Genomic DNA, 25,052 nt, shown 5'->3' on the forward strand with positions numbered 1-25,052 from the left:
ATCCCAGCACTTTGGGAGGCTAAGGTGGGCAGATCACCTGAGGTCAGAAGTTTCAGACCAGCCAGGCCAAGATGGTGAAACCCCCTCTCTACTAAAAATACAAAAATTAGCCGGGTGTCATGGGACGTGCCTGTAATCCCAGCTACTTGGGAGGTCGAGGCCCAAGAGTTAGTTTGCACCCAGGTGTCCAGGACAACCCATGAAACTCTTAGGGGGTCTACAAGACCTTTTAAGACCACAAGGCTGTGAGCTGCTGAGGACAGGAGTCACATCCTGTTCGTGGCTGTATCCTCAGGCCCGGCAGAATGTTGTTGCTTCATAAATAAATCAGGGACCCAACAAACACTCCAAAGCCTTCAATTTTCTCGAACTCCTTCTTATGGGAGCTTTCTAAGTTTTATTATTTTTTAAATTTGTTTTTATTTATTTATTTAGAGGCAGGGTCTCACTCCCGTCACCCAAGCTGGAGTGCAATGGCATGATCTCGGCTCACTGTAGCCTCAACTTCTTGAGCCCAGGTCATCCTCCTTCCTCAGCCTCCCAAGCAACTGGGAGTATAAGTGCACACCGTTCATACCCGGCTAGTTTTTTGTATTTTTAGTAGAAACAGTGTTTCGTCATGTTGCTGAGGCTGGTCTCGAACTCCTGGGCTCAAGTGATCCTCCCGCCTTGGTCTCCCAAAGTGCTAGGGTTACAAGAGTGAGCCACTGCACCCAGTCTTACTGTTTTTTTTTTAAGAGCCTCTGTTTTAAGGGTCTCTGTTACCCAGGCTAGAGTGCAGTGCTATGATCATAGCTCACTGCAATCTCCAATTCCCAGGCTCGAGCAATCCTCCTGCCTCAGCCTCCCAAGGAGCTGAGACTACAGGCACATGCCACCATGCCGGGCTAATTTTTTTATTTTTTGTAGAGGTGGGGTCTTGCTATGTTGCCCAGGCTGGTCTCGAACTCCTGGGCTCAAATGATTCTTTCCCCTTGGCCTTCCAAAGCACTGGGATTACAGGCTGGAGCCACCGAGCCAGGCCTAGGAGCTTTATGATACAGACAGAGGCCAGGCGCAGTGGCTCACGCCTGTAATCCCAACACTTTGGGAGGCCGAGGTGGGCAGATCACGAGGTCAGGAGATCGAGACCATCCTGGCTAACACGGTGAAAGCCTGTCTCTAATTAAAATACAAAAAATTAGCCGGGCGTGGTGGTGGGCGCCTGTAGTCCCAGCTACTCGGGAGGCTGAGGCAGGAGAATGGCGTGAACCCGGGAGGCCGAGCTTGCGGTGAGCCGAGATTGCACCACTGCACTCCAGCCTGGGTGACAGAGCGAGACTCCGCCTCAAAAAAAAAAAAAAAAAAAAAAGATACAGATGGAGAGTCCAGGCACGGTGGCTCATGTCTGAAATCACAGCACTTTGGGAGGACGAGGCGGGCAGATCATAAGATCAGGAGATCAAGACCATCCTGGCCAACATGGTGAAACCCCATCTGTACTAAAAATACAAAAATTAGCCGGGCATGGTGGAGCGGGCCTGTAGTCCCAGTTACTTAGGAGGCTGAGGCAGGAAAATTGCTTGAATCCCGGAGGCAGAAGTGGCAGTGAGCCAAGATTGCACCACTGCACTCCAGCCTGTGTGACAGAGTGAGAGTCCATCTCAAAACAAACAAACAAACAAACAAAACACAAGATACGGATGGAGACTACCATATACCTGCCCATATACCTGCTTTTAAGACTCTGAATGTCAGTGGCTGGGCGCAGTTGCTCATGCCTGTAATCCTAGTACTTTGGGAGGCCAAGGTGGGCGGATCACCTGAGGTCAGGGGTTCGAGACCAGCCTGGCCAACCACTATGGTGAAACCCCATCTCTACTAAAAATAAAAAAATTAGCCAGGCATGGTGACACATGCCTGTAATCCCAGCTACTTGGGAGGCTGAGGCAGGAAAGTCGCTTGAATCTAGGAGGCGGAGGTTGCAGTGAGCCAAGATTGCACTCCATTCTGGGTGACAGAGTGAGACTCCGTCTCAACAACAACAACAAAAAAAAGACTGAGTGTCATTTTAACAGCTACTAGGCACTTTCCATACTGATAGCTAATTTTCTCACAGGTGCTCTGTTTTCCAGAGACTGAGAACCATTAGGCGATAGGTCCAAAACCTGCAGCTTGTGTGTGCAGCACCGTGCCCTACAATCCCCTCTGGCAGGCCTGGGAGACATAAAGACAGGGAGATCCCTGCTGGTCACTGAGGGATGGAGCAAAGCCCACCAGCCTGAGATGACCCTGAGAAGCAAATGCATCTGGCCAGAAGGTCCTGCCTAATGAACACATTTGATCCCAGACTGGCTTCCCACCTCACCCTGCAACCCCTACTGAAGGTAAACAAATCCAGGGACCCCCAACTCCATGCCTAATACACAGCTGACAACTGTCTTGCAATGGACGTTGCCATGTCCAACCCTGGACGAAGGCCCTACACCTTCAAGTCCTTGGCCTACCAAGATCCAGCTACCCTGGGGGACTGCTGGTATCCTCCAAAGGAACGCTTGGGGCAGGGATAAATTGAAGCCAGAATCTCAGGGGGCCCTGAGAGGACTCACCCAAGGCCCAGGCATGGCAGCCAGAGGGCCCCCCAACCCTGCCCAGGATCAGGCCCAGAATGTCTTCTCCAGTAGGCACAGCGGCTCAACTGCACCTCCGCGCTGCCCAGCCCAGCCCTGCAGCAGCAGCAGCAACCCCAGGACAAGGGTTCAAGTTCCAGTTCCCCCACCTGCTGTAGTGGTCCCTTCTCCAGTCTCTGTGTCCGCCTCTTTAAGCGGAATCAAAAGACACTTTTGACTCATAGAAAGATTATGACAACTCAGTGAGAAAATTCTAGCAAAGTGAGTCCCCAGAACATAAAAAGAGCTCAAGAATTTTTTTTACTTATTATTACTGGGCCCTCCAGGTGGGCCTCGTGCAAGGGCCAGCCCTCGGGGCATCCCTGCCAGCTGCCAAACCCATCAACTGGCCCAAGTCTAGGTATTGACTGGGAACTTCAGAGTAGCCTTAAGGTGGGGACCCCTGGGGCAGAGGGTTGGGCAGGAGTGTCTACACGTGTGCAGCAACCTTCCCTCCAGGCCGGATTCTGCAGGCGCTAGCGTCCACCAGCCTGTGCCACACCGGCGGGCTCCTCCTCCCTCAATCCCCGCCCAGACTGCCTCGGGCGGCAGAGCACGTGGCTCCAGCCCTGGGGAGCCATTTCGCTCCTGGAGCAGCGCGGCAGGAAAGGGGCCGCAGGTCCCAAACTTGCGCACGCCGTAGAACGCCCACCTCCCCCACACCCCGCCCAGGGGGTCGTTCAAAATGCAGATGTCCGGGCCCCAGCGATCAGAGTTCCAGGCATGTGCATTTTAAGAAGTGTGCGGGGTGGTTTGGCTTTGTGGTCCTTGAGTCCATCACCCTTTGGGTTTAGAGCAACCTAGGACCAAAGCTTGCAAAGTGGCTTCTGGGGAGGCCTGCGGACCTCGGGCCACCCACCCGGCTGGGGGACCCGACGCTTTCGGTTTACGGCAGGGGGGAGGGGCGTTGGATGGGAAAGTTTGCAGAGGAAACCCACGTGCGGCGGGAAGCTGCCCTGCGAGGCTAGGGGCGGCCTCAGGTGTCCCTTCCCCAAATGGCCTGCCCACCTGGCCTGCCTTGCCCATCGTGCCCGCGGGGGCCGAGCTTTGTGCAGGGAAAGCGTGGCTCAGGAGCGCCTACAAATCCCACAATGCTGCACCAGCAGGACACGGAGAACTACAGCTCCCGCGAGGCCGCGCGCAGAGGTCCGCCTACTCCAAGAGGGCTGCAGAGTCACGTCCAGGCCTCGCTAGTAAACAGCGCCCGGGCGCGGGCGGGCGAGCGAGCGGCAGCCAACGTGCCCCGGGCCGCGGCGCCCCTACCGGCCGCGCGGGCCCCTCGGGGTCCGCCCACCCCCCACACCCACACGCGAGCACGCCCCCGACCCCGCTGCAGCCCCGCTCTGCAAACACGCACAGTGCCCGGCTCCCCGCCCCCACCCCGCGCCGGGAGCCGCGGCATGGCTGCATTGTAGCCGCCCTAGCTACACCCCCACGCGCGCCCCGGGCCCCCAGACCCCCTTGGATGGGGACGACCTAAGATCCCGAGGAAGGAAGGAGAGGAAGGAAGCCGCCGCAGGAGGGGGAAAGAGGAAGCGCGGGGGGGAAGGCCACCAGCACCAAGCATGGCCGGGACTGCTGCAGAACCACGTGGGTCTGTTTGCAATTTACAAACGTCGCGACTCGCCCGCCTGCAGCGGACAAAAGTGGCCGGGGCCGCTTGGGGCCCCCATGCTCCAAGGAAGGAGGGTCCCGGGGCGGCGCGGACCCGGCGTGTGGGGCTGCAGCCGTCCCGGCAGCTAAGAAAGGCTAGCGGGGTCGGCGGCGCGGGCCATGCGTGCGCACACGCGCGCCCGCCCGGGCGGGCTGGCCGGGGGCTGCAGTGGTAGGAAGGGGGTGGGGGGAGGAGGAGTACACACCTACAGAGCCCTCCTATCACTTCTTTCTCTGTTTTCCTGAAATGTTGCAAAGAGGGCACCTTCTGAGTGGGCACCATGAAATACTCCATAGCGATCGGCCCCCCTCCTCTGCACGAGCCAGGTCCCGCGATCAGCCGGAGAATGCAAGATGGAAATCCGAATCAAAGGGCAGCGCCGGACGGAGGTGCAGAATCGGCCGGTCCCAGATGCTGGCGGCGGCGGCGGCGGCGGCGGCGGCGAGGGGAGGGAGGCGGGCGGGAGGGGCGGGAGGGAGGTCTCTCCGGCCTGCCTCCCCGGGCGTGTGTATGTGTGTGTGTGTGTGTGTGTGTGTGTGTGTGTGTTTGCAGCTGATCAGATGTCTGTTTCAAGGCGGGAAACAGCTGGTGAAAACTCAGCACTCCCCCGGCCTCCTTCCGCGGAGTAAGGAATTGCATGTAAACAAAGGACTATTTGCAGCGCCCCCCAGGCGGCGCGAGGCCGGGGCGAGAGGGGCGCGGGCCCCCGGGGACCGGCTGCAACCGGGGTCTGCAGGCCTCTCGCGGGGCACAGGGGGCCGGGGGCCGCGGGCGGGCTTGCGGGGCGCGGCGTGAATGGAGCGAGCTGCGGCCGAGCTACATGCGCCACTATGGGTGATGAGGTCCATCAGCTGACAGGTTGGCAAGCGTTGCAAAAAAAAAAAAAAAAAAGGCCAGCCACCGCGCAGGGAGCCCAGCCCGTGCAGCCCGGGGTCCAGCAGCTACTGCCCAGAGCAGGGTCCGCGCGCTCGGCCGGCCCGCAGGGAGGAGGGGGCGCGGCTGGGTCGGGCGTGCAGCGGCAGCAAGGAAGGCGGCCTGGGGTTCGCGCTTGGGGCTTCTGCTTTTTCACCATTGCAGCTGCACGGAGCGGAGCCTCTCCGGTGTGCTCCCTTCGAGCCGAGCCCAGGGCCCCCTGGAAACTTGCGTCACAGCCACCGCTTCCCACATGTAACTCGGGGCTGACTTCGGAGGCCGGCCAGCTTCCTCCCTCCCGCCTTGCTTAGCTGCCCGCCGCTGGCCGCAGGGCCGGGACTCCGGATCCTGGGAATCTTGGACCCGGCGACGGGACGGCAAAGGGCGCCTCGGATGCTGGGGCCGCCCTAGGAAGCCGGGGGCCCCGGCAGGGAGGGGAGGGTGGAGGCGGGCCTGAACGGCAGCGGCCCCCGGGCGCAGGCTGCCAGCGCTGCCGGTAGGTCTGCTGGTTGCTGCCGGGTCCCCTGCTATTCCCCCAGACCCCCACTGTTCCCTCCGCGGGCTGAAGGCTGCAGCTTCTCATTCATAACAAAGCCCGTGTGGGACTTGCCCCTCCGCCAGGGTGCGCTCCCCACGAGGGGGTGACGACTTGGGGCAGGGACGGGGACCCTGGCGGCGAGCTTCCGTCCTCCGCTCGCACGCCCCACCTTCCGGCCCCAGGCCCTCCCCTGGCTCCTGGAGGGTTGGCTCCTGGCTCAGGAAGCCCACGCCTGCCTTGGAATGTCCTGGATCCTGCCCACCGCCTTCCAGGTTCCGCCTAAATCGTGCCTCCTAATTTGACTTATTCCTACTAGTAACAATAGTTACTGTTATTATTGGGAAATATTGTTATTAGATGTTGCCAGCACCCGATGGACGCCGAGCAGTTTTGCATACACGCTCTCCAATCCTTGAAGCAACCTGTTAGGCAGTTTCTCTAAGGAGAGATCCCAGACCACTTGACAAAAAAAAAGTCTCTGGAAGGCTTACTATGTGTTTACTTAAAAAAAAAAAAAATACTTTCGGCTGGGCGCGTTGGCTCACGCCTGTAATCTCAGCACTTTGGGAGGCTGAGGCGGGTGGATCACCTGAGGTCGGGAGTTCGAGACCAGCCTGACCAACATGGAGAAACCCCCGTCTCTACTAAAAATGCAAAATTAGCCGGGGGCCTGGTGGCACATGCCTGTAATCTCAGCTACTCGGGAGGCTGAAGCAGGAGAATCGCTTGAACCCGGGAGGTGGAGGTTGCAGTGAGCCAAGATCATGTCATTGCACTCCAGCCTGGGCAACAAGAGCAAAACTCCGTCTCAAAAAAAAAAAAAAAACCTTTTTACTGTTTTTCAATAAATAGAGATAGGAGTCTCACTGTGTTGCCCAGCCTGGTCTTGAACTCCTGGGACTCAAGGAATCCTACCTCTACCTCCCAAATTGCTGGGATTACAAGCATGAGCCATGGATGGCCCTGGTGGGAAGCCTATTTTTAACTGCCCTTAGTGAGCAAGCTATTCTTTTTTTTGTTTTGTTTTGTTTTGTTTTAAGACGGAGTCTTGCTCTGTCACCCAGGCTAGAGTGCAGTGGCACAATCTCGGCTCACTGCAACCTCCGCCTCCTGGGTTCAAGTGATTCTTCTGCCTCAGCCTCCCAAGTAGCTGTGGTTACAGGCACACACCACCAAGCCCGGCTAATTTTTGTATTTTTAGTACAGATGGGATTTTGCCCTGTTGGCCAGGCTGGTCTCGAACTCCTGACCTCAGGCGATCTGCCCACCCCAGTCCCCCAAAGTGCCAGGATTACAGGCATGAGCCACCTCACCCAGCAGTGAGCAAGCTATTCTGGTGCATTACTGTCTCCTTATCCTCTCATTTTGCAGATGGGAAGACAGAGGCTCACAGCTGCAGACAAGAATGCACTCAGGAGTGCTGGCTGCAAAAAGCCCTGGTTCTTTATATCACACTCATCCTCCCACCTGCCACACCTCACCTCTGATCAGGGCCTTATTTTGTACTTGTTTTTGTTCTTTTCCAGAGCAAAGCATTCTGTCATACTTAGTTATATGTGGCCTTCAGAGTGTTCTCTGGATGTCTCCCTGGTTCAATTTTTTTTTTTTTTTTTTTTGAGACAGAGTCTCACACTGTCGCCCAGGCTGGAGTGCAGTGGCGCGATCTCGGCTCACTGGAACCTCTACCTCCCAGGTTCAAGCGATTCTCCTGTTCTCCTGTCTCAGACTCCCAAGTAGCTGAGATTACAGGCGCCTGCCACCAGGCCTGGCTAATTTTTGTGTATTTTTAGTAGAGACGAGGTTTCACTATGTTGGCCAGGCTGGTCTCGAACTCCTGACCTCGTAATCCACCTGCCTCCGCCTCCCAAAGTGCTGGGATTACAGGCATGAGCTACTGCACCTGGCCTCCTTGGTCCAATTTTGTCTCCCAGAGAAGAGGGACTGTGCTTTTACTCTTTTCTCTCTTCACAGGGGATGGTACAGGGCTGGGCACATGTGTGAACTGCAGAGAGTGATCTGCAAAGCTGATATCCCTGGAGACAGCCTTGGCAGAAAGGATGAGAGGGAGACCCTAGGCACAAGTGGGTGGCCCAGGCAGACCCGGGAGCTGGCTGCCCACACTGAACTGGGTAGTAGGCACCCATCCCCTCTCCTAATAAATCAAGGAAGCCCCCGCAAAGCAGCGGCATTTGGAGTCCGGCCAAGGGATGGCAGAGACCTGCTTTTTCATTTGTCTTGGAAGTCATTTCTAGGCCCACACAGAATCTGGCTCCTGGGGCAAGAGTTGATGTCGCAAAATGTAAGACAGTGCCAAAAATTTCAACACCCAAGATAAGTTATGTTGGGTTTTCTTTGTTGTTATTGTTTTTTTCTTTGAGACAGAGTCTCGCTCTGTCACCCAGGCTGGAGTGCAATGGCGCAATCTCGGCTCACGGCAACCTCCGCCTCCTGGGTTCAAGTGATTCTCGTCCCTCAGCCTCCTGAGTTGCTGGGACTACAGGAGTGCGCCACCATGCCCAGGTATTTTTTGCAATTTTTGTAGAGATAGGGTCTCACCATGTTGCCCAAGATGGTCTCGAACTCCTGACCTCAAGTGATCCACCAGCCTTGGTCTCCCAAAGTGCTGGGATTACAGGCATGAGCCACCGCGCCCGGCCTCAAATTACGTCTTAATTTAACATTTTAAAACATCAAAATTGGCTGGGCACAGTGGCTCATGCCTGTAATCCCAGCACTTCGGGAGGCCCAAGTGAGTGGATTGCTTGAGCTCAGGAGTTCAAGACCAGCCTGGCAACGTGGTGAGACACCATCTGTACAAAAAATATAAAAGAATTAACTTGTCGAGGTGATGTAGTCCCAGCTATTCGGGAGGGTGAGGTGGGAGAATTGCTTGAGCCCAGGGAGGTTGAGGCTGCAGTGAGCTGTGATCGTGCCACTGCACTCCAGCCTGGGTGACACAGCAAGACCCTGTCTTAATAAAATAATACATTAATAAAATAAAATAAAATAAATTACTGCCAAAAATCCATAGTAAACACACTCTTCACATTTTAATGACTATCTCAGTATTACTGATTTTTCCCTTTCCCTCAGGCTTCAGTATAGCTCTCCAAGACACTGTTGCTGATCTTTAGCTTTAAATTCAAATAATGGCCAGGCACAGTGTCTCACACTTGTAATCCCAGCACTTTGGAAGACAGAGGCAGGAGGATCCCTTGAGGCCAGGAGTTGGAGACCAGCCTGGACAACATAACTAGATGCTGTCTTTACAAAAAAATTAAAAAAAATTAGAGTGGCACGGTGGTGCATGCCTAAAGTCCCAGCTACTTGGGAGGCTGAGGCAGGAGGGTTGATTGAGCCCAGGAGTTCAAGACTACAGTGAGCTATGATCACGCCATGGCCCTTCAGACTGGGCAACAGTGTAAGACCCTGTCTTAATAATACATTTTAACTGGGAGTCCAAAGTAGGTAGATCACGAGGTCAGGCGATTGAGACCACCCTGGCTAACACGATGAAACCCCGTCTCTATTAAAAATACAAAAAAAATTAGCCAGGCACGGTGGTGGGCACCTGTAGTCGCAGCTACTTGGGAGGCTAAGGCAGGGGAATCGCTTGAACCCGGGAGGTGGAGGTTGCAGTGAGCCGAGATCACACCACTGCACTCCAGCCTTGGTGACAGAGAGAGACTCCATCCATAAAATAATAATAATAATAATAATAATAATAAAATTTTAAAAATTCAAAGACTGGGCCAGGCGTGGTGGTTCATGCCTGTAATCCCAGCACTTTGGGAGGCAGAGGCAGACAGATCACTTGAGATCAGAAGTTCGAGACCAGCCTGGCCAATGTGGTGAAACTCTGTCTCTACTGAAAACACAAAAATTAGCCGGGCATGGTGGCAAGTGTCTATAGTCCCAGCTACTCAGGAGGCTGAGGCAAGAGAATCACTTGAACCCGGGAGGCAGAGGTTGCAGTAGTGGAGATCGCTCCACTGTGCTCCAGCCTGGGTGACAAATTGAGATTGTCTCAAAAATTAAAAAAATAAACATTCAAAAGCTGGTTCAACATTGATTTCTAATATTGATTTATTATAAATCAATAAATGTGTTTTTAATTTGTAATTCAGATATTTTGGTCATTGTAAATTTTTGGCATTAATTTCAATTTTTTCTTGAGACAGGGTCTCACTCTGTTGCCCAGGCAGGAGTACAGTGGTGATACAATAGCTCTTTGCAGCCTTGAACTCCTAGGCCCATGTGATCCTCCCAACTCAGCCTCTCAAGTACCTGGGACTACAGGCATGCCACCATCATGCCTGGCAATTTTTAAAATTTTTTGTAGAGACAGGGTCTCACTATGTTGTCCAGGCTGGTCTTAAACTCTTGGACTCAAGCCATCCTCCTGCTTCGGCCTCCCAAAGTGCCGGGATTATAGGTGTGAGCCACTGTGCCTGGCCAGTTTTGATTTCTCTAAAGTATTGCATTAAAGTTTTGTGAAACTTGATTACTGAGGGGTTTGATGCTCCCATTAACTTTAGTTCCCCAAGCAAGGGCCTCCCTTGTATTACCCTAGCCCCACCCTGCTGCTTGTGATTCCCGCATCTACTGAGGTCTCACTCTAGCCCCACCCTGCTGCTTGTGATTCCCGCATCTACTGAGGTCTCACTCTAGCACAGGCAGAAGGCAGCAGAATCAGGGCTGCCCGTCAGCCTTCCGGGACCCACTCTGTGTCCCCAAGGAACATGGGCATCATTTGCACAGCCCTGGAGAGGGACTGTCCAATAAGTCCTGGCTACTTCTTTCTGTGTTCACATATCCTACTTGGCCACACGGAAATCAAAGCAGAAATGCTGCCCTCGAGAAGCTCCCGACCACACTGCAGTGACAGGAGCTGTGCTCAGGAAATGATGACATTTGGAGACAATCAATATATGCCATAGGGCCACAAAACCAAATGCACTGAATGACCTCTCCGGTGCCTGAAAAAGTGAGTGAATGAATGAATGGCAACTGGAGCAAGCGTGTCTACCTCCTGCTCCTCCCTTACAGAATTGCCTTGACTAGGCCGGGCGTGGTGGCTCACGCCTGTAATCCCAGCACTTTGGAAGGCTGAGGTGAGTGGATCACCTGAGGTCAGGAGTTCAAGACCAGCATGGCCAACATGATGAAACCCCATCTCTACTAAAATAAAAAAATAGCCGGGCGTGGTGGCGGGTGCCTATAATCCCAGCTACCCAGGAGGCTGAGGCAGGAGAATCTCTTGAACCCAGGAGGCGGAGGTTGCAGTGAGCCAAGATCGCGCCACTGCCCTCCAGCCTGGGCAACAGAGCAAGACTCTGTCTCAAAAAATAAATAAATACAATAAAAAATAAAAATAATCAGGCCAGGTGCCATGGCTCATGCCTGTAAACCCAGCACTTTGGAAGGCCGAGGTGGGCGGATCATTTGAGGTCAGGAGTTCAAGACCAGCCTGACCAACATAGTGAAACCCAATCTCTACTAAAAGGACAAAAAAAAAAAAAATCTAGGCATGGTGGCACATGCCTGTAGTCCCAGCTACTTAGGAGGCTGAGGCAGGAGAATCGCTTGAACCCGGGAGGTGGAGATTGTAGTGAGCCGAGATTGTGCCACTGCACTCCAGCCTGGGAGAGCCAGACTCTGCCTCAAAAAAAAAAAGAAAAAATCAGGCCGGTAGCAGTAGCGCATACCTGTAATCTCAGCACTTTGGGAGGCCAAGGCAGGTGGATCACTTGAAGTCAGGAGTTTGAGACCAGCCTGGCCAACATGGGGAAACCCTACCTCTACTAGAAATACAAAAATTAGCCAGGCATGATGGCGGGCACCTGTAATCCCAGCTACTCGGGAGAGTGAGGTATGAGAATCCCTTGAACCTGGGAGGCAGAGGCTGCTGTGAGCCGAGATTGCGCCACTGCACTCCAGCCTGGGTGACGAAGCATCTCAAAAACAAACAAACAGGCCGGGTGCCATGGCTCATGCCTGTAATCCCAGCACTTTGGGAGGCTGAGGCAGGTGGATCATGAGTTCAGGAGATTGAAACCATCCTGGCCAACATGGTGAAACCCCATCTCTACTAAAATACAAAAAATTAGCTGGGCGTGGTGCTATGTGCCTGTAGTCCCAGCTACCCAGGAAGCCGAGGCAGGAGAATCGCTTGAACCCGGGAAGCAGAGGTTGCAGTGAGCCGAGATCATGCCACTGCACTGCAGCCTAGCGACAGAGCAAGACTCCATCTCAAAAAACAAACAACAACAACAAAATGAATAAATATATTAGGAGTCAGCAAGGTTTTTTCCCTAAAGTACCAGATAGTAAATATTTTAGGCTTTGCAGACCACATGGCCTCCTACAAGCACTCAACTGTCCCTCCGGCTGGAAAGCAGTCCTAGATGGTATATGAATGAATGGGCATCTCTGGGTGCCAATAACACTTTGCTTATGGACACAAATGGAATGTCGTATAATTTCATGTGCCACAAAATATCATTCGATTGCTTTCCAACCATTTGAAAATGTAAAAGTTCTATGGCCTCCGTAACAAGTTACTACAAGCTTAGTGGCATAAAACAACACAAATTTGACCAGGAATCATGGCTTATGCCTGTAATCTCAGCACTTTGGGAGGCTGATGCAGGAGGATCACTTGAGGCCAGGAGTTGGAGACCAGCCTGGGCAGCAACATAGGGAAATTCCATCTCCACAAATATATGTCTGTGTGTGTGTGTGTGTGTGTGTGTATAATTTTAAAAAACAACACAAATTTATTCTCTGGAGGTCAGAAGTTCAGATGGGTTATGTTTGGCTAAATTCAGGGTGTAAGCAGGGTTGTATTTCTCCTAAAGTTCTAGGGGAGAATCCGTTTCCTTCCCTTTTCCAACTTGTAGATGCCACTCCCATTCCTTGGCTTGTGGCCCCTTCCTCCATCTTCAAAGTGCACCTCTCAGTCTCTGCTTCTGCCATCCCATCTTTCTCACCCTTTCATCTCCCTCTCTTGATGATCTTGGGCCCACCCAGATAATGCAGAATAATCTCCCCATCTCAAAATCCTTAACGTAATCACATCTGCAGAGTCCCTTTTGCCACATAAGGTAACTATTGATAGGTTCTGGGGATGGGGCATGAACTTCATTGGGGGGGCCATTATTCTGTCTACCACACCATTCTTGGTTTGTGAGCCATGCAACAGGCAGTAGTTATCATAGGCCCCAGCAATTCCACTCCTAGGTAAACATCCAAGAGAATGAAAACAGGGACTCAAACAGATCATGGTACACCCATGTCCACAGCAGCATTATTCATACGAGCCAAAACATGGAAGCAACCTAGTGTCTATCAACTGATGAATGGATAAACTAAATGTGGTCTGTCCATACAGTGGAATGTTATTCAGCCATAAGACGGGATGAAGCACTGACACCTACTACAGCATTACATTTATTGCATACCTTATTTCTATTATTACACTATAATATATAATAAAATAACTATGCAACTCACCATAATGTAGACTCAATGGGAGCCCTGAGTTTGTTTTCCTGCAACTAGACAGTCCCATCTGGGGGTGATGGGAGATAGTGACAGATCATCAGGCATTAGATTCTCGTAAGAAGCACTCAATCTAGATCCCGCACACCCATAGTTCATTCACAATAAGGTTGCACTCCTATGAGAATCTAATGCCACCGCTGATCTGGCAGGAGGCGGAACTCAGGCAGTACCGCTAGCCATGTGGAGTGGCTGTAGATACAGATGAAGCTTGGCTGGCTGGCTCACTTGTTCACCCACCAAGAGTTCAACACCAGCTGGGAGAGGTGGCTCATTCCTGTAATCCCAGCACTTTGGGAGGCCAAGGCAGGCAGATCACCTGAGGTTAGGAGTTCAAGATCAGCCTGGCCAATATGGTGAAACCCTATCTCTACAAAACTACAAAAATTAGCCAGGTGTGGTGGCCTGTGCCTATAATCCCAGCTATTCAGGAGGCTGAGGAGGGAGAATCATTTGAACCTGGGAGGCAGAGGCTGCAGTGAGCGGAGATCGCACCATTGCACTCCAGCCTGGGCAACAGAGCGAGACTATTTAAAAAAAAAAAAAAAAAGGGTTCAAGACTGTCCCGGGCAACATGGTGAGACCCCGTCTCTACAAAAGAAATAAACAAACAAATAAATAACTGGTTAAACAGTAAGTCTTTGTTATGTATATTTTACCACAATAGAAAAAGGTTTGTTATAAAAGCAGTGGGCTGGGCCAGGCTCAGTGGCTTATGCCTGTAATCCCAGCACTTTGGGAGGCTTGAGGAGGTCAGATCACCTGAGGTCAGGAGTTCGAGACCAGCCTGGCCAAATGGTGAAACCCTGTCTGTATTCAAAATACAAAAATTAGCTGGTTGTGGTGGTGGGCGCCTGTAATCCCAACTACTCAGGGGGCTGAGGCAGGAGAATGGCTTGAACCTGGGAGGGAGAAGTTGTGGTGAGCCGAGATCACACCATTGCACTCCAGCCTGGGTGACAAGAGCGAAACTCCCTCTCAAAACAAACAAACAAAAAATGCAGTGGGCCATAGTCGGCTAACACCATTGATCCTGCTAACTCCTGCAGCTGTGACCCAGTTCATCTCACACTGCCTGCTCTTTCCCTCTCCCTACCTGAAAGAAACAGCCAAATATGGCTAGAAAGAGGAAATCCCACAACCTTGCTGATTGGTTTGTTTTTATTTTTTCCCTCCAGTCAGCAACAGTTGTATTAGGGATGTTGTCAAAGTCAAAGTCACCTGCTAGGTGATGGGATTTTGGATTTTTTTTTTTTTTTTGAGACAGGGTCTCACTCTCACTCAGGCTGGAATGCAGTGGTGCACTGCTTATTGTAGCCTCCTGGGCTCAAGCAATCCTCATGCCTCAGTCTCCCAAAGCACTGGGATTACAGGCGTGAGCCACTGCACCAGATCCTTTTCTTTTCTTTTTTTTTTTTTTTTTGAGACGGAGTCTCTCTCTTTCACCCAGGGCAGACTGCAGTGGCGCTCTCTCTGCTCACTGCAAGCTCCGCCTCCCGGGTTCACGCCATTCTCCTGCCTCAGCCTCCGGAGTAGCTGGGGACTACAGGTGCCAGCCACCGTGCCCGGCTAATTTTTTGTATTTTTAGTACAGACAGGGTTTCACCATGTTAGCCAGGATGGTCTCGATCTCCTGACCTTGTGATCCACCCATCTCGGCCTCCCAAAGTGCTGGGATTACAGGCATGAGCCACCGTGCCCGGCCTCCACCAGGTCCTTTTCTTGAGACAGAGCTTTGCTCTTGTTGCCCAGGCTGGAGTGCAACGGCACAATCTCAGCTCACCGCAACCTCTGCCTCCTGGGTTCAAGTGATTCTCCTACCTCAGCCCCCCAAGTAGCTGGGATTACAGGTGCCCACCACCATGCCCAGCTAATTTTGTATTTTTAGTAGAGATGGGGTATCTTCATGTTGGTCAGCCTGGCCTCGAACTCCAGACCTCAGGTAATCCGCCCGCCTTGGCCTCCCAAAGTGCTGGGATTACATGCATGAGCCACCGCGCCCAGCCTGCCACTGCTCTTATTTTTAAGTGCCTGATCCATACCCTCAAGTGGGTCTGGGGGCTGCTGTGACCGCATCCTGTTGCCCTGGCCCCTTCTTCCTACCCTTCCTTCTCCTCTCCCCTCAAGCCCTCTAGCACCTCCTCCTTGCTTGTAGCTCACTTCCCGTTTCTCTGAGGGAAATGGAAGCAATTAGAAGAGACCTTCCACAGGCTGCCATGCCCACCGCTGCCTCCCTCTCTGTGCCTGGGAACTGCCATCGGCCAGTGTCTCTGGATGAGCATCCATGCTGTTCATGCACAGAGGACCCTTCTACTTGCACAACTCAGAGCCGTCACTCCAGAAACTGTCCTCTCTCCTTTGTCTTCAGTGCACACCGTCTTTTGGATCATACCCATTACTGACAAGCTGTTACTATTCTCCTTTCAAACCAACCGACTGACCCTAGGATCCCCTTAGCTCTGCTCTTTTTTGGTTTTGAGACAGTCTCCGTCTGTCACCCAAGCTGGAGTGCAATGGCATGATCTCCACTCACTGCAACCTCCACCTCCCAGGTTCAAGCCATTCTCCTGCCTCAGCCTCCTTTGTAGCTGGGACTACAGGTATGTGCCACCACGCCCAGCCCAGCTCTGGACTCTAACAGCAAAACTCCTTGAAATGGATGTTCACACTCACTCTCTCCCCTTCCCTCCTGCTCACTCTATCACACCCCCATGACTGCATGGGGGCAGTGACTCACTTCTGTAATCCTAGCACTTTGGGAGGTCAAAGCAGGAGGCAGGAGGATGGCTTGAGCCCAGGAGTTCCAGACCAGCCTGGGCAACATAGCAAGACTTCATCTTTACAGCTAATTAAAATATTAGCCAGGTGTGGTGATGCACATCTTTGGTCCCAGCTACTACTCTGGAGGCTGAGGAGGGAGGATCACTTGAGTCTAAGAGGTTGAGGCTGCTTTGAGCCAAGAGTGCACCACTGCACTCCAGCCTAGACCACAGAGTGAGACCCTGTCTCCAAAATAAAACACATATGGCTGGGCGCAGTGGCTCATGCCTGTAGTCCCAGCACTTTGGGAGGCCAAGGCAGGTGGATCACGAGGTCAGGAGTTCAAAACCAGCCTGGCCAAGATGGTGAAACCCCTGTCTCTGCTAAAACTACAAAAATTAGCCAGGCGCAAGGGCAGGCACCTGTAATCCCAGCTACTCAGGAGGCTGAGGCAGGAGAATCGCTTGAACCTGGGCAACAGATCACACCTGAGCCGAGATCGCACCACTGCACTCCAGCCTGGGCGACTGTGAGACTCTGTCTCAAAAATAAATAAATAAATAAATAATAAAACACACACACACACACAAACCCTTCTCTTTTCAAAGTCATGAGGACCTCCAGGATGCTACATCTGGGTCTCTGTTTTCTGCCTTCACTGCATCTGACCTTCTTGAAATTCTTTTTTTGCTTTGCGTCTAGGACATGCCCACGGCACAGCCCTCAGACCTGTCTCTGTCTACACACACTCCCTGCTCTTCAGACAACAGACTTCAGAAACCACTAGCAGCCACGAAGTGTGGTACAGAATCCAGGTCCTGCCTGAACCCCAACCCTACTAACCTGACTCTGCTCTCTCATCTGCAAAATGAAAGCCACACAGCATCTCCCTGGCAGGGCTGTTGTGAAAAGCTGGTGACAGCCTGGCATGTCATGGCATCAATGAGTGTTGGTTGTCGTCATCCCTGGCACCAAGTTGCCATGGGCGGCAGTGGCCAGAGGCGTCTGAGCTGACCTTGGAGAACGACAAGATTTCCTGACATGCAGGGAAGGTCAGAGGTGGGGCTCAGCCTTTCCCCTTCCCAGCTCTACGTGGCAGCAGGTGGGAGGCAGCAGGCATGCGCTGGGCTTTGCTGTTCACACAGGGTGCACCTGCTTCCCACTCGAAACACCCTCATGTGGTGGGGCAGTGAAAATTGGCAAACAAACCACTTGCCCTGTAAAAGGTGGGTCTCTTGGCCGGTCACAGTGGTTTATGTCTGAAGTCCCGGCTACTCAGGAGGCTGAGGCGGGAGGATTGCTTGAGCCTAGGAGTTAAGGCTGCAGTGAGTCGTGATCACGCCACTGCACTTCAACCTGAGCAACAGAGCAAGACCATGTCTCAAATAAATAAATAAATAAATAAATAAATAAATACAAATAAAAGGTGGGTCTCTGTAAAGAAAGTAATCAGCAGAGTGTGGTGGCACACATCTGTAATTTCAGCTACTCCAGAGGCTGAGACAGAAAAATCCCCCGAGTCCAGGATTGCAAAGCCAGCCTGGGCAACAGAGTGAAATACTTCAAAACAAAATAAAATAAAATAATTAAAAAAAAAAAAAAAAAAGGGAAGGCCAGGGGCAGTGGCTCACGCTTGTAATCCCAGCACTGTGGGAGGCTGAGGCAGGTGGATCACCTGAGGTCAGGAGTTCGAGACCGGCCTGGCCAACTGGTGAAACTTCATCTTTACTAAAAATACAAAAATTAGTCGGGCATGGTGGCGCACGCCTGTAGTCCCAGCTACTTGGGAGGCTGAGGCAGGAGAATCGTTTGAACCCAGGAGGTGGAGGTTGCAGTGAGCCGAGATTGTGCCACTGCATTCCAGCCTGGGTGACAAATAGAGACTCCATCTCAAAAAAAAAAAAAAAGCAACTTTATTGACTGACCCTAAAGATGGCCACAAGTCCGGGAAACCCCAGAAAGCAAGCATGGGGGATTCCTTAGAGCAGAGGGTTCAGGACTCCTTCCCTTGGCTCTTTCCTCACTGGCTCGGAGGTGTCAGCTGCTCTGACCATGCCATCAGCACAGCAGTTCTCAGGACAAAGGCTACCCTCAACCCCTTCCCAGGCTGGTTGGGAGCTGCTGGTTGGAGATGGGAAATCATAAGAACTGCAGCCAGGAGGAAGAGCTGTCGGCAAAGGTGGCTGCTGCAGAGGTGAGGATAGGTTGTTCTCATTTTTACACTTAGGTTTTTGGTTTTTTTTTTTCGGGGGGTGGGGTTTGATCGCAGGGGTGCAATCATGGCTCACTGCAGTGTCAACTTCCTGGGCTCAGGCCGGGCACAGTGGTTCACACCTGTAATCCCAACACTTTGGTAGGTAGGGGTGGGCGGATCACTTGAGGTCAAGAGTTCGAGATCAGCCTGGGCAACATGGTGAAACCCCATCTCTACTAAAAAATTACAAAAATTCGCCAGGGGAGGTGGCACACGGCTGTAGTCTCAGCTACTCAGGAGGCTGAGGTACAAGAATCACTTGAATCCAGAGGTTGCAGTGAGCCGAGATCCTGCCACTACATTCCAGAATGAGACTCCTTCTAAAAACAAAACAAAACAAACAAAACTTCCTGGGCTCAAGCGATCCTCCCGCCTCAGCCTCTGCCACCACGCCTGGCTTTTTTGTATTTTTAGTAGACACGGTGTTTCTAGAATTTTCTTTTTTTTTTTTTTTTGAGACACAGTCTCGCTCTGTCACCCAGGCTGGAGTGTAGTGGTGTGATCTCAGCTCACTGCAAGCTCTGCCTCCCGGGCTCACGCCATTCTCCTGCCTCAGCCTCGCGAGTAGCTGGGACTACAGGCGCCTGCCCCCATGCCCGGTTAATTTTTTGTATTTTTTAGTAGAGACGGGGTTTCACCATGTTAGCCAGAATGGTCTCGATCTCCTGACCTCTTGATCTCCCCGCCTCATCCTCCCAAAGTGCTGGGATTACAGGTGTGAGCCACCGTGCCTGGCTAGAGACAGCGTTTCACTGTGTTAGCCAGGAATGGTCTCAATCTCCTGACCTCGTGATCCACCTGCCTCAGCCTCCCAAAGTGATGGGATTACAGTCGTGAGCTACTGCGCCCAGCCTAATATTATTCAGCGTTTTTTTTTTTTTTTTTTTTGAGACAGAGCTTCGCTCTTGTCACCCAGGCTGGAATGCAATGGCGCAATCTCGGCTCACTGCAATCTCCACCTCCCTGGCTCAAGTGATTCTCCTGCCTCAGCCTCCTGAATAGCTGGGATTACACGCATGCACCACCACGGCCGGCTAGTTTTTTGTACATTTTAGTAGACACGGGTTTCACCATGTTGGCCAGGCTGGTCTTGAACTCCTGACCTCAGGTGATCCGCGCACCTCGGCCTCCCAAAGTGCTGAGATGACAGGCATGAGCCACAAAGCCCAGCCTACACCCGGCTAATTTTGTATTTTTAGTAGAGACAGGGTTTCTCCATATTAGTCAGGTTGGTCTTGAACTCCCAACCTCAGGTGATCCACCTGCCTCGGCCTCCCAAAGTGCTGGGATTACAGGCATGAGCCACCGCACCCGGCCTATATGTGTTAATTTTCTTAATTTTTTGTAGAGATAGGGTCTTCCTATGTTGCCCAGGCTTGCCTCAAACTCATGGAGCCTCAGCTTCCCAAGGTGCTGGGATTACAGGCGTGAGCCACTGAGCCTGGCCAACTCTCCTTTTTAAGAGTGCATGTGATTAGGTCAGAATCATTGATAATCTCTCTGTCTCAAGATCAACCATAGCATGTCATACATCCTAACCACAGAAGTGATATATTTGTAGGTTTTGCCCACACTCATCAAAAGGGGGTTACACCAGGGTAAAGGGCATTGGGGGTCACAGGAAAATTCTGCTGCCCCAGATGGGGGGTTTGAAGGTAGGATAGAGTAAGGGAGGAGAATTTCCTGAGAACATACAGAGAATTGGAGATGGAACCCAGGCAGGAATCTATGTCCTCAGTCTTAACGAGGCTTGTTCCTCTATAGAAATTTGCTGGGAGCAGGGGGATGCAGCACCTGACCTTTCCAGCCCTGGTATACTCCCGTGCATATGGGGAACCATAGCCTCTTTGGGGTGGTGGCAGGGGCAGGGACACCAGTCGTTGGATCCGGATTGAGAAGCAAAAAGTCCCTGCCTGGGAAAGGATCCTGGATGCTCCCAGGAAGGCGGAACGGGGGTCCGATGCTCCTGTTGGGGTTCGGAGCAAAGCCCATTCCGGTCCTCTGGCCCTCCTCTCCCCAAGTCAGGGGGACATCTCTGGGCTCACAGGGCTGGGGCTCCCCCAACCAGTAGGGGGCGTCCGGCACACGCGCTGCTTTGTGGATGCCGAGCGGGAACACGGTGGGGGAGCCCCAGGCAGGTGTTGGGGTGAAGGGGCTGACCGCAGCCCCCCACAATCCCGAGGCCCTGCAGATCCCTACAGTGCCTGGCTTGTCTAGGGAGACCTGTGATGCGCGCCTCCTCCTCCTCAGTTGGATCTGATTCACTTTGGCCATGAGTAAGCACTGAAAATGCGGCTGGTTCCCGATGGCTCACACCTGGGATCCCAGCCCTCTGGGAGGCCAGATGCGAGGATCATTTGAGCTCAGGAGTTCCAAACCAGCCTGGGCAACATAGCAAGATTTCATCTTTAAAAAAAATTAGCAGTGCACGGTGGCTCATGCCTGTAATCCCAGCACTTTGGGACGCCGAGGCAGGAGGATCATTTGAGGTCAGAAATTCGAGGCCAGCCGGGACAACATGGTGAAACCCCATTTCTACTAAAAATACAAAAATTTGCCGGGCGTGGTGGTGGGCACCTGTAATCCCAGCTACTCAGGAGGCTGAGGCAGGAGAATCACTTGAACCCGGGAGGTGGAGGTTGCAGTGAGCCGAGATCGTGCCACTGTACTCCAGCCTGGGCGACAGAATGAGACTCCGTCTCAAAAAAAAAAAAAAAAATTAGCTAGGCGTGATGGTGTGCACTTGTAGTCCCAGCTACTCATGAGGCTGAGGCAGGAGGATCACTTGAGCCTACGAGTTCAAGACCAGCCTGGGCAACATAGCAAGCCCCCATCTCTACAAAAAATGTTTTAAGGCCAGGTGTGGTGGCTCACGCCTGTAATCGCAGCACTTTGGGAGGCCAAGGTGGGCGGATCACCTGAGGTGGGGAGTTTGACACCAGCCTGACCAACATGGTGAAACCCCATCTCTACTAAAAACACAAAATTAGCCAGGCATGGTGGCACATGCCTGTAATCCCAGCTATTTGGGAGACTGAGGCAGAAGAATGACTTGAACCCAGGAGGCGGAGGTTGCGGTGAGTCAAGATCATGCCATTGCACTCCAGCCTGGGCAACAAGAGTGAAATTTCATCTCAAAAAAAAATTTTTTTTTTTAATTGGCTGGGCACAGTGGCTCACTCCTGCAATCCCAGCACTTTGGGAGGCCGAGGTAGGCGGATCACCTGAGGTCAGGAGTTTGAGACCAGCCTGGCCAACATGGCGAAACCCCATCTCTACTAAAAATACAAAAATTAGTTGGGCATGGTGGTGGGCACCTGTATTTCCAGCTCCTCAGGAGGCTGAGGCATGAGAATTGCTTGCACCCGGGAGACAGAGCCTGCAGTGAGCTGAGATCATGCCACTGCACTCCAGCCTGGGGGACAGAGAGAAACTCCATCTAAAAAAAAAAAAAAAAAAAAAAAAGGCCAGCATGGTGGCTCACGCCTCTAATCCTAACATTTTGGGAGGGCAAGGCAGGTGGATCACCTGAGGTCAGGAGTTCGAGACCAGCCTGGCAAAAATGGTAAAATCCCGTTTCTACTACAAAAAATTTACCAGGCATGGTGGCGCGTGCCTGTAACCTCAGCTACTCGAGAGGCTGAGGCAGGAGAATTGCTTGAACCTAGGAGGTGGAGGTTGCAGTGAGCTGAGATCGCGCCATTGCACTCCAGCTTGGGCAACAAGAGCGAAACTCCATCTCAAAAAAAAAAAAAAAAATTAGCTGGGCCTGGTGGCACATGCTGTGGTCCCAGCTACTTAGGGAGCTGAGGTGAGAGGATCACTTGATCCCAGGATGTTGAGGTTGGAGTGAGTCATGATTGCACCACTGCATTCCAGCCTTGGTGACCCAGGGAGACCTTGTCTCAAAAACAAACAAACAGACACACAAACAAACTCACAAAAATGGGGCTGGCTGCAACCCTATTTGAGGTGGCTGGAGTCCCCTGTACCCTCTCTCTCTGGCCCCAGCTATGGGTGCTTGCCAGCCCTCTCCCTCTCCTTCTCCCTCTGCCTCTTCGTCTCCCCTCCATCAGCTCACCTGCCCTGTCCTTTTCAGCACTCAATTTCTCTTCCTCCTCCCACACTCGAAGAGGATTTCAGCTCCCTTTAGGGACTTTTCCCCTAGGGAAGTGCCTCTCTGCTTCTCAGTGTCCGCAAGGAGGAACCAGGTGCCCAGGCCTTCAACCGAGTGCACTCCCTCTAGAAACACTCAATTCACAGCCATGCTGGCTGGACTGTTTCTGCTTTACACAGAAATGGCCATCAAACTGCTTTATCAATTGATTATGAGGCCATGGGGCAGTTACAATAATTTCATCAAGCAGAGCAGAGCCTGTTGACATGGAGGATGGACACTTCTGAAGACCCTCAAAGAATTAGCTGTAACCATGAGACCAGATCTAAGACCCCTGACACCCAGCCTGGGGCCTTCTCACCAGGAGGCCTCCGGTTAATAGAAAATGAGAGTAAATCAGGCCAGGCGTTGTGGCTCACACCTGTAATTCCAGCATTTGGGAGGCCAAGGCAGGTGGATCAACTGAGGTCAGGAGTTCGAGATCAGCCTGGCCAACATAGTGAAACCCTGTCTCTGCTAAAAATACAAACATTAGCTGGGCATGGTGGTGTACCCCTGTAATCCTAGCTACTCAGAAGGCTGAGGCAGGAGAGTCGCTTGAACCCAGGAGGCAGAGATTGCAGTGAGTCGAGATCGTGCCACTGCACTGCAGCCTGGGCGACAGAGTGAGACTACGTCAAAAATTAAAAAAAAGAAAGAAAGATGAAAGAAAGAAAGAAAGAGGCCAGACACGGTGGCTCACGCCTGTAATCCCAGCACTTTGGGAGGCTGAGGCAGGCAGATCACGAGGTCAGGAGATCGAGACCATCCTGGCTACATGGTGAAACCCCATCTCTACTAAAAATACAAAAAATTAGCCGGGCGTGGTGGCGGGCACCTGTAGTCCCAGCTACTCAGAAGGTTGAGGCAGGAGAATGGCGTGAACCCAGGAGGTGGAGCTTGCAGTGAGCCGAAATCACGCCACTGCACTCCAGCCTGGGCAACAGGGCGAGACTCCATCTCAAAAAAAGAGAAAAGAAAGGAGAGAGAGAGAGAGAGAGAGAAAAGAGCCAGCCAAGGAACCAAGGCAGTGTGGCCAGAGAGAGTGGAGGGTCAAAGGAGGCCCACAAGAAATCAAGGGGAGCTAGGGGCCGTGGCTCACACTTGTAACCCCAGCACTTCGGGAGACTGAGGTAGGAGGATCACTTGAGCCCAGGAGTTTGAGACCAGCCTGGACAACATAGCAAGACTCCATCTCTACAAAAATTTAAAAATTAACTGGGTGTGTTGGTGGTGCACCTGACCCAGCTACTTGGGAGGCTGAGGAGGTAGGATCACTTGAGGCCAAAAGGTTGAGGCTGCAGTGAGCCATGATCATGTCACTGCACTCCAGCCAGGGCAAGCGAGACTCCTGAAAAAAACAAAGAGCCGGGTATGGTGGCTCACGCCTGTCATCTCAGCACTTTGGGAGGCTGAGGTGGGCAGATCACTTGAGTGCAGGAGTTTGAGACCAGCCTGACCAACATGGTGAAACCCCATCTCTACTAAAAATACAAAAATTAGCCAGGCGAGGTGGCACACTCCTGTAGTCCCAATTACTCAGGAGGCTGAGGCAGGAGTGTCCCTTGAACCCGGGGGGTGGAGGTTGCAGTGAGCCAGGACTGCGCCACTGCACTCCAGCCTCTGACAGAGCGAGACTCAATCTCAAAAAAAAAAAAAAAGAAAGAAAGAAACCAGAAAGTTGCATTTGGGGATCAAGAGAAAGGCAGGAAGCAGAGGCATGTGGGATGAGGACACCTGGGAGGTGCCACCTCCAGTGTCCCTCTGGGTGACTGGCTCTCTTCACATGGAGTGGACAGAGGTTGGGAACGGAAGGTGGAATGTCATGTTCCACTTGAGACTGGAAAAGGGAAGGCTGGGGCTGACCAGGCCAGAGGAGGGTTGGAGGCCTGCTCTCATGAAAACCAAAGCTGGGTGAGTTTCCAGCTGGGAGAGGCAGCCAGGAAACAGGGCCAGCTCTCCCTGGGGAGGGGCGGGCTCCAAGCCCCAGTGTGGGTCCGGGGGCGGGAGCCATAGATCATCACCAGCGCAGGCCAGTGCTGCTGTGGGGGCTTTCTTCGCACTCCTAGTTTCTTTTTTTTTTTTGAGACGGAGTCTCGCTCTGTCGGCTCACTGCAAGCTCCGCCTCCTGGGTTCATGACATTCTCCTGCCTCAGCCTCCCGAGTAGCTGGGACTACAGGCACCTGCCACCACGCCCGGCTAATTTTTTTTTTGTATTTTTAGTAGAGACGGGGCTTCACCGTGTTGGCCAGGATGGTCTTGATCTCCTGACCTCGTGATCCACCTGCCTCGGCCTCCCAGAGTGCTGGGATTACAGGCATGAGCCACCGCGCCCAGCCTCCTAGTTAGTTTTTTTCTTTCTTTCCTTCCTTTTTTTTTTTTTGAGATGGAGTCTCACTCTGTCACCCAGGCTGGAGTGTAATGGTGCGATCTTGGCTCACTGCAACCGCAGGCTTCCAGGCTCAAGCAATTCTCCCACCTCAGCTTCCCGAGTAGCTGGGATTATAGGCACCAGCCATCATGCCCTGCTAATTTTTGTATTTTTGTAGAGACAGAGATTAACTAT

At 52.5% G+C, this 25,052-nt stretch overlaps 1 protein-coding gene across 2 annotated transcripts in view; it reads right to left on the reverse strand.

Moving 5' to 3' along the window:
* TFAP4 (transcription factor AP-4) overlaps positions 1-25,052 on the reverse strand; it is a 50,254-nt gene that overhangs the window by 10,890 nt on the left and 14,312 nt on the right. Inside the window, exon 1 of one of the 2 annotated variants that reach the window (XM_034939697.3) lies at positions 4,508-8,031. The exons of the other annotated variant lie outside the window; for it this stretch is intronic. Coding sequence (XP_034795588.1) covers positions 4,508-4,596 — 89 coding nt within the window. The 5' untranslated portion in view covers positions 4,597-8,031. Of the gene's footprint in view, positions 1-4,507; positions 8,032-25,052 lie in introns of those variants that run through there. 2 annotated transcript variants of the gene reach the window in all.

The sequence above is a fragment of the Pan paniscus genome, chromosome 18 (genome assembly GCF_029289425.2).
Source record: "Pan paniscus chromosome 18, NHGRI_mPanPan1-v2.0_pri, whole genome shotgun sequence".
Classification (NCBI taxonomy): domain Eukaryota; kingdom Metazoa; phylum Chordata; class Mammalia; order Primates; family Hominidae; genus Pan; species Pan paniscus.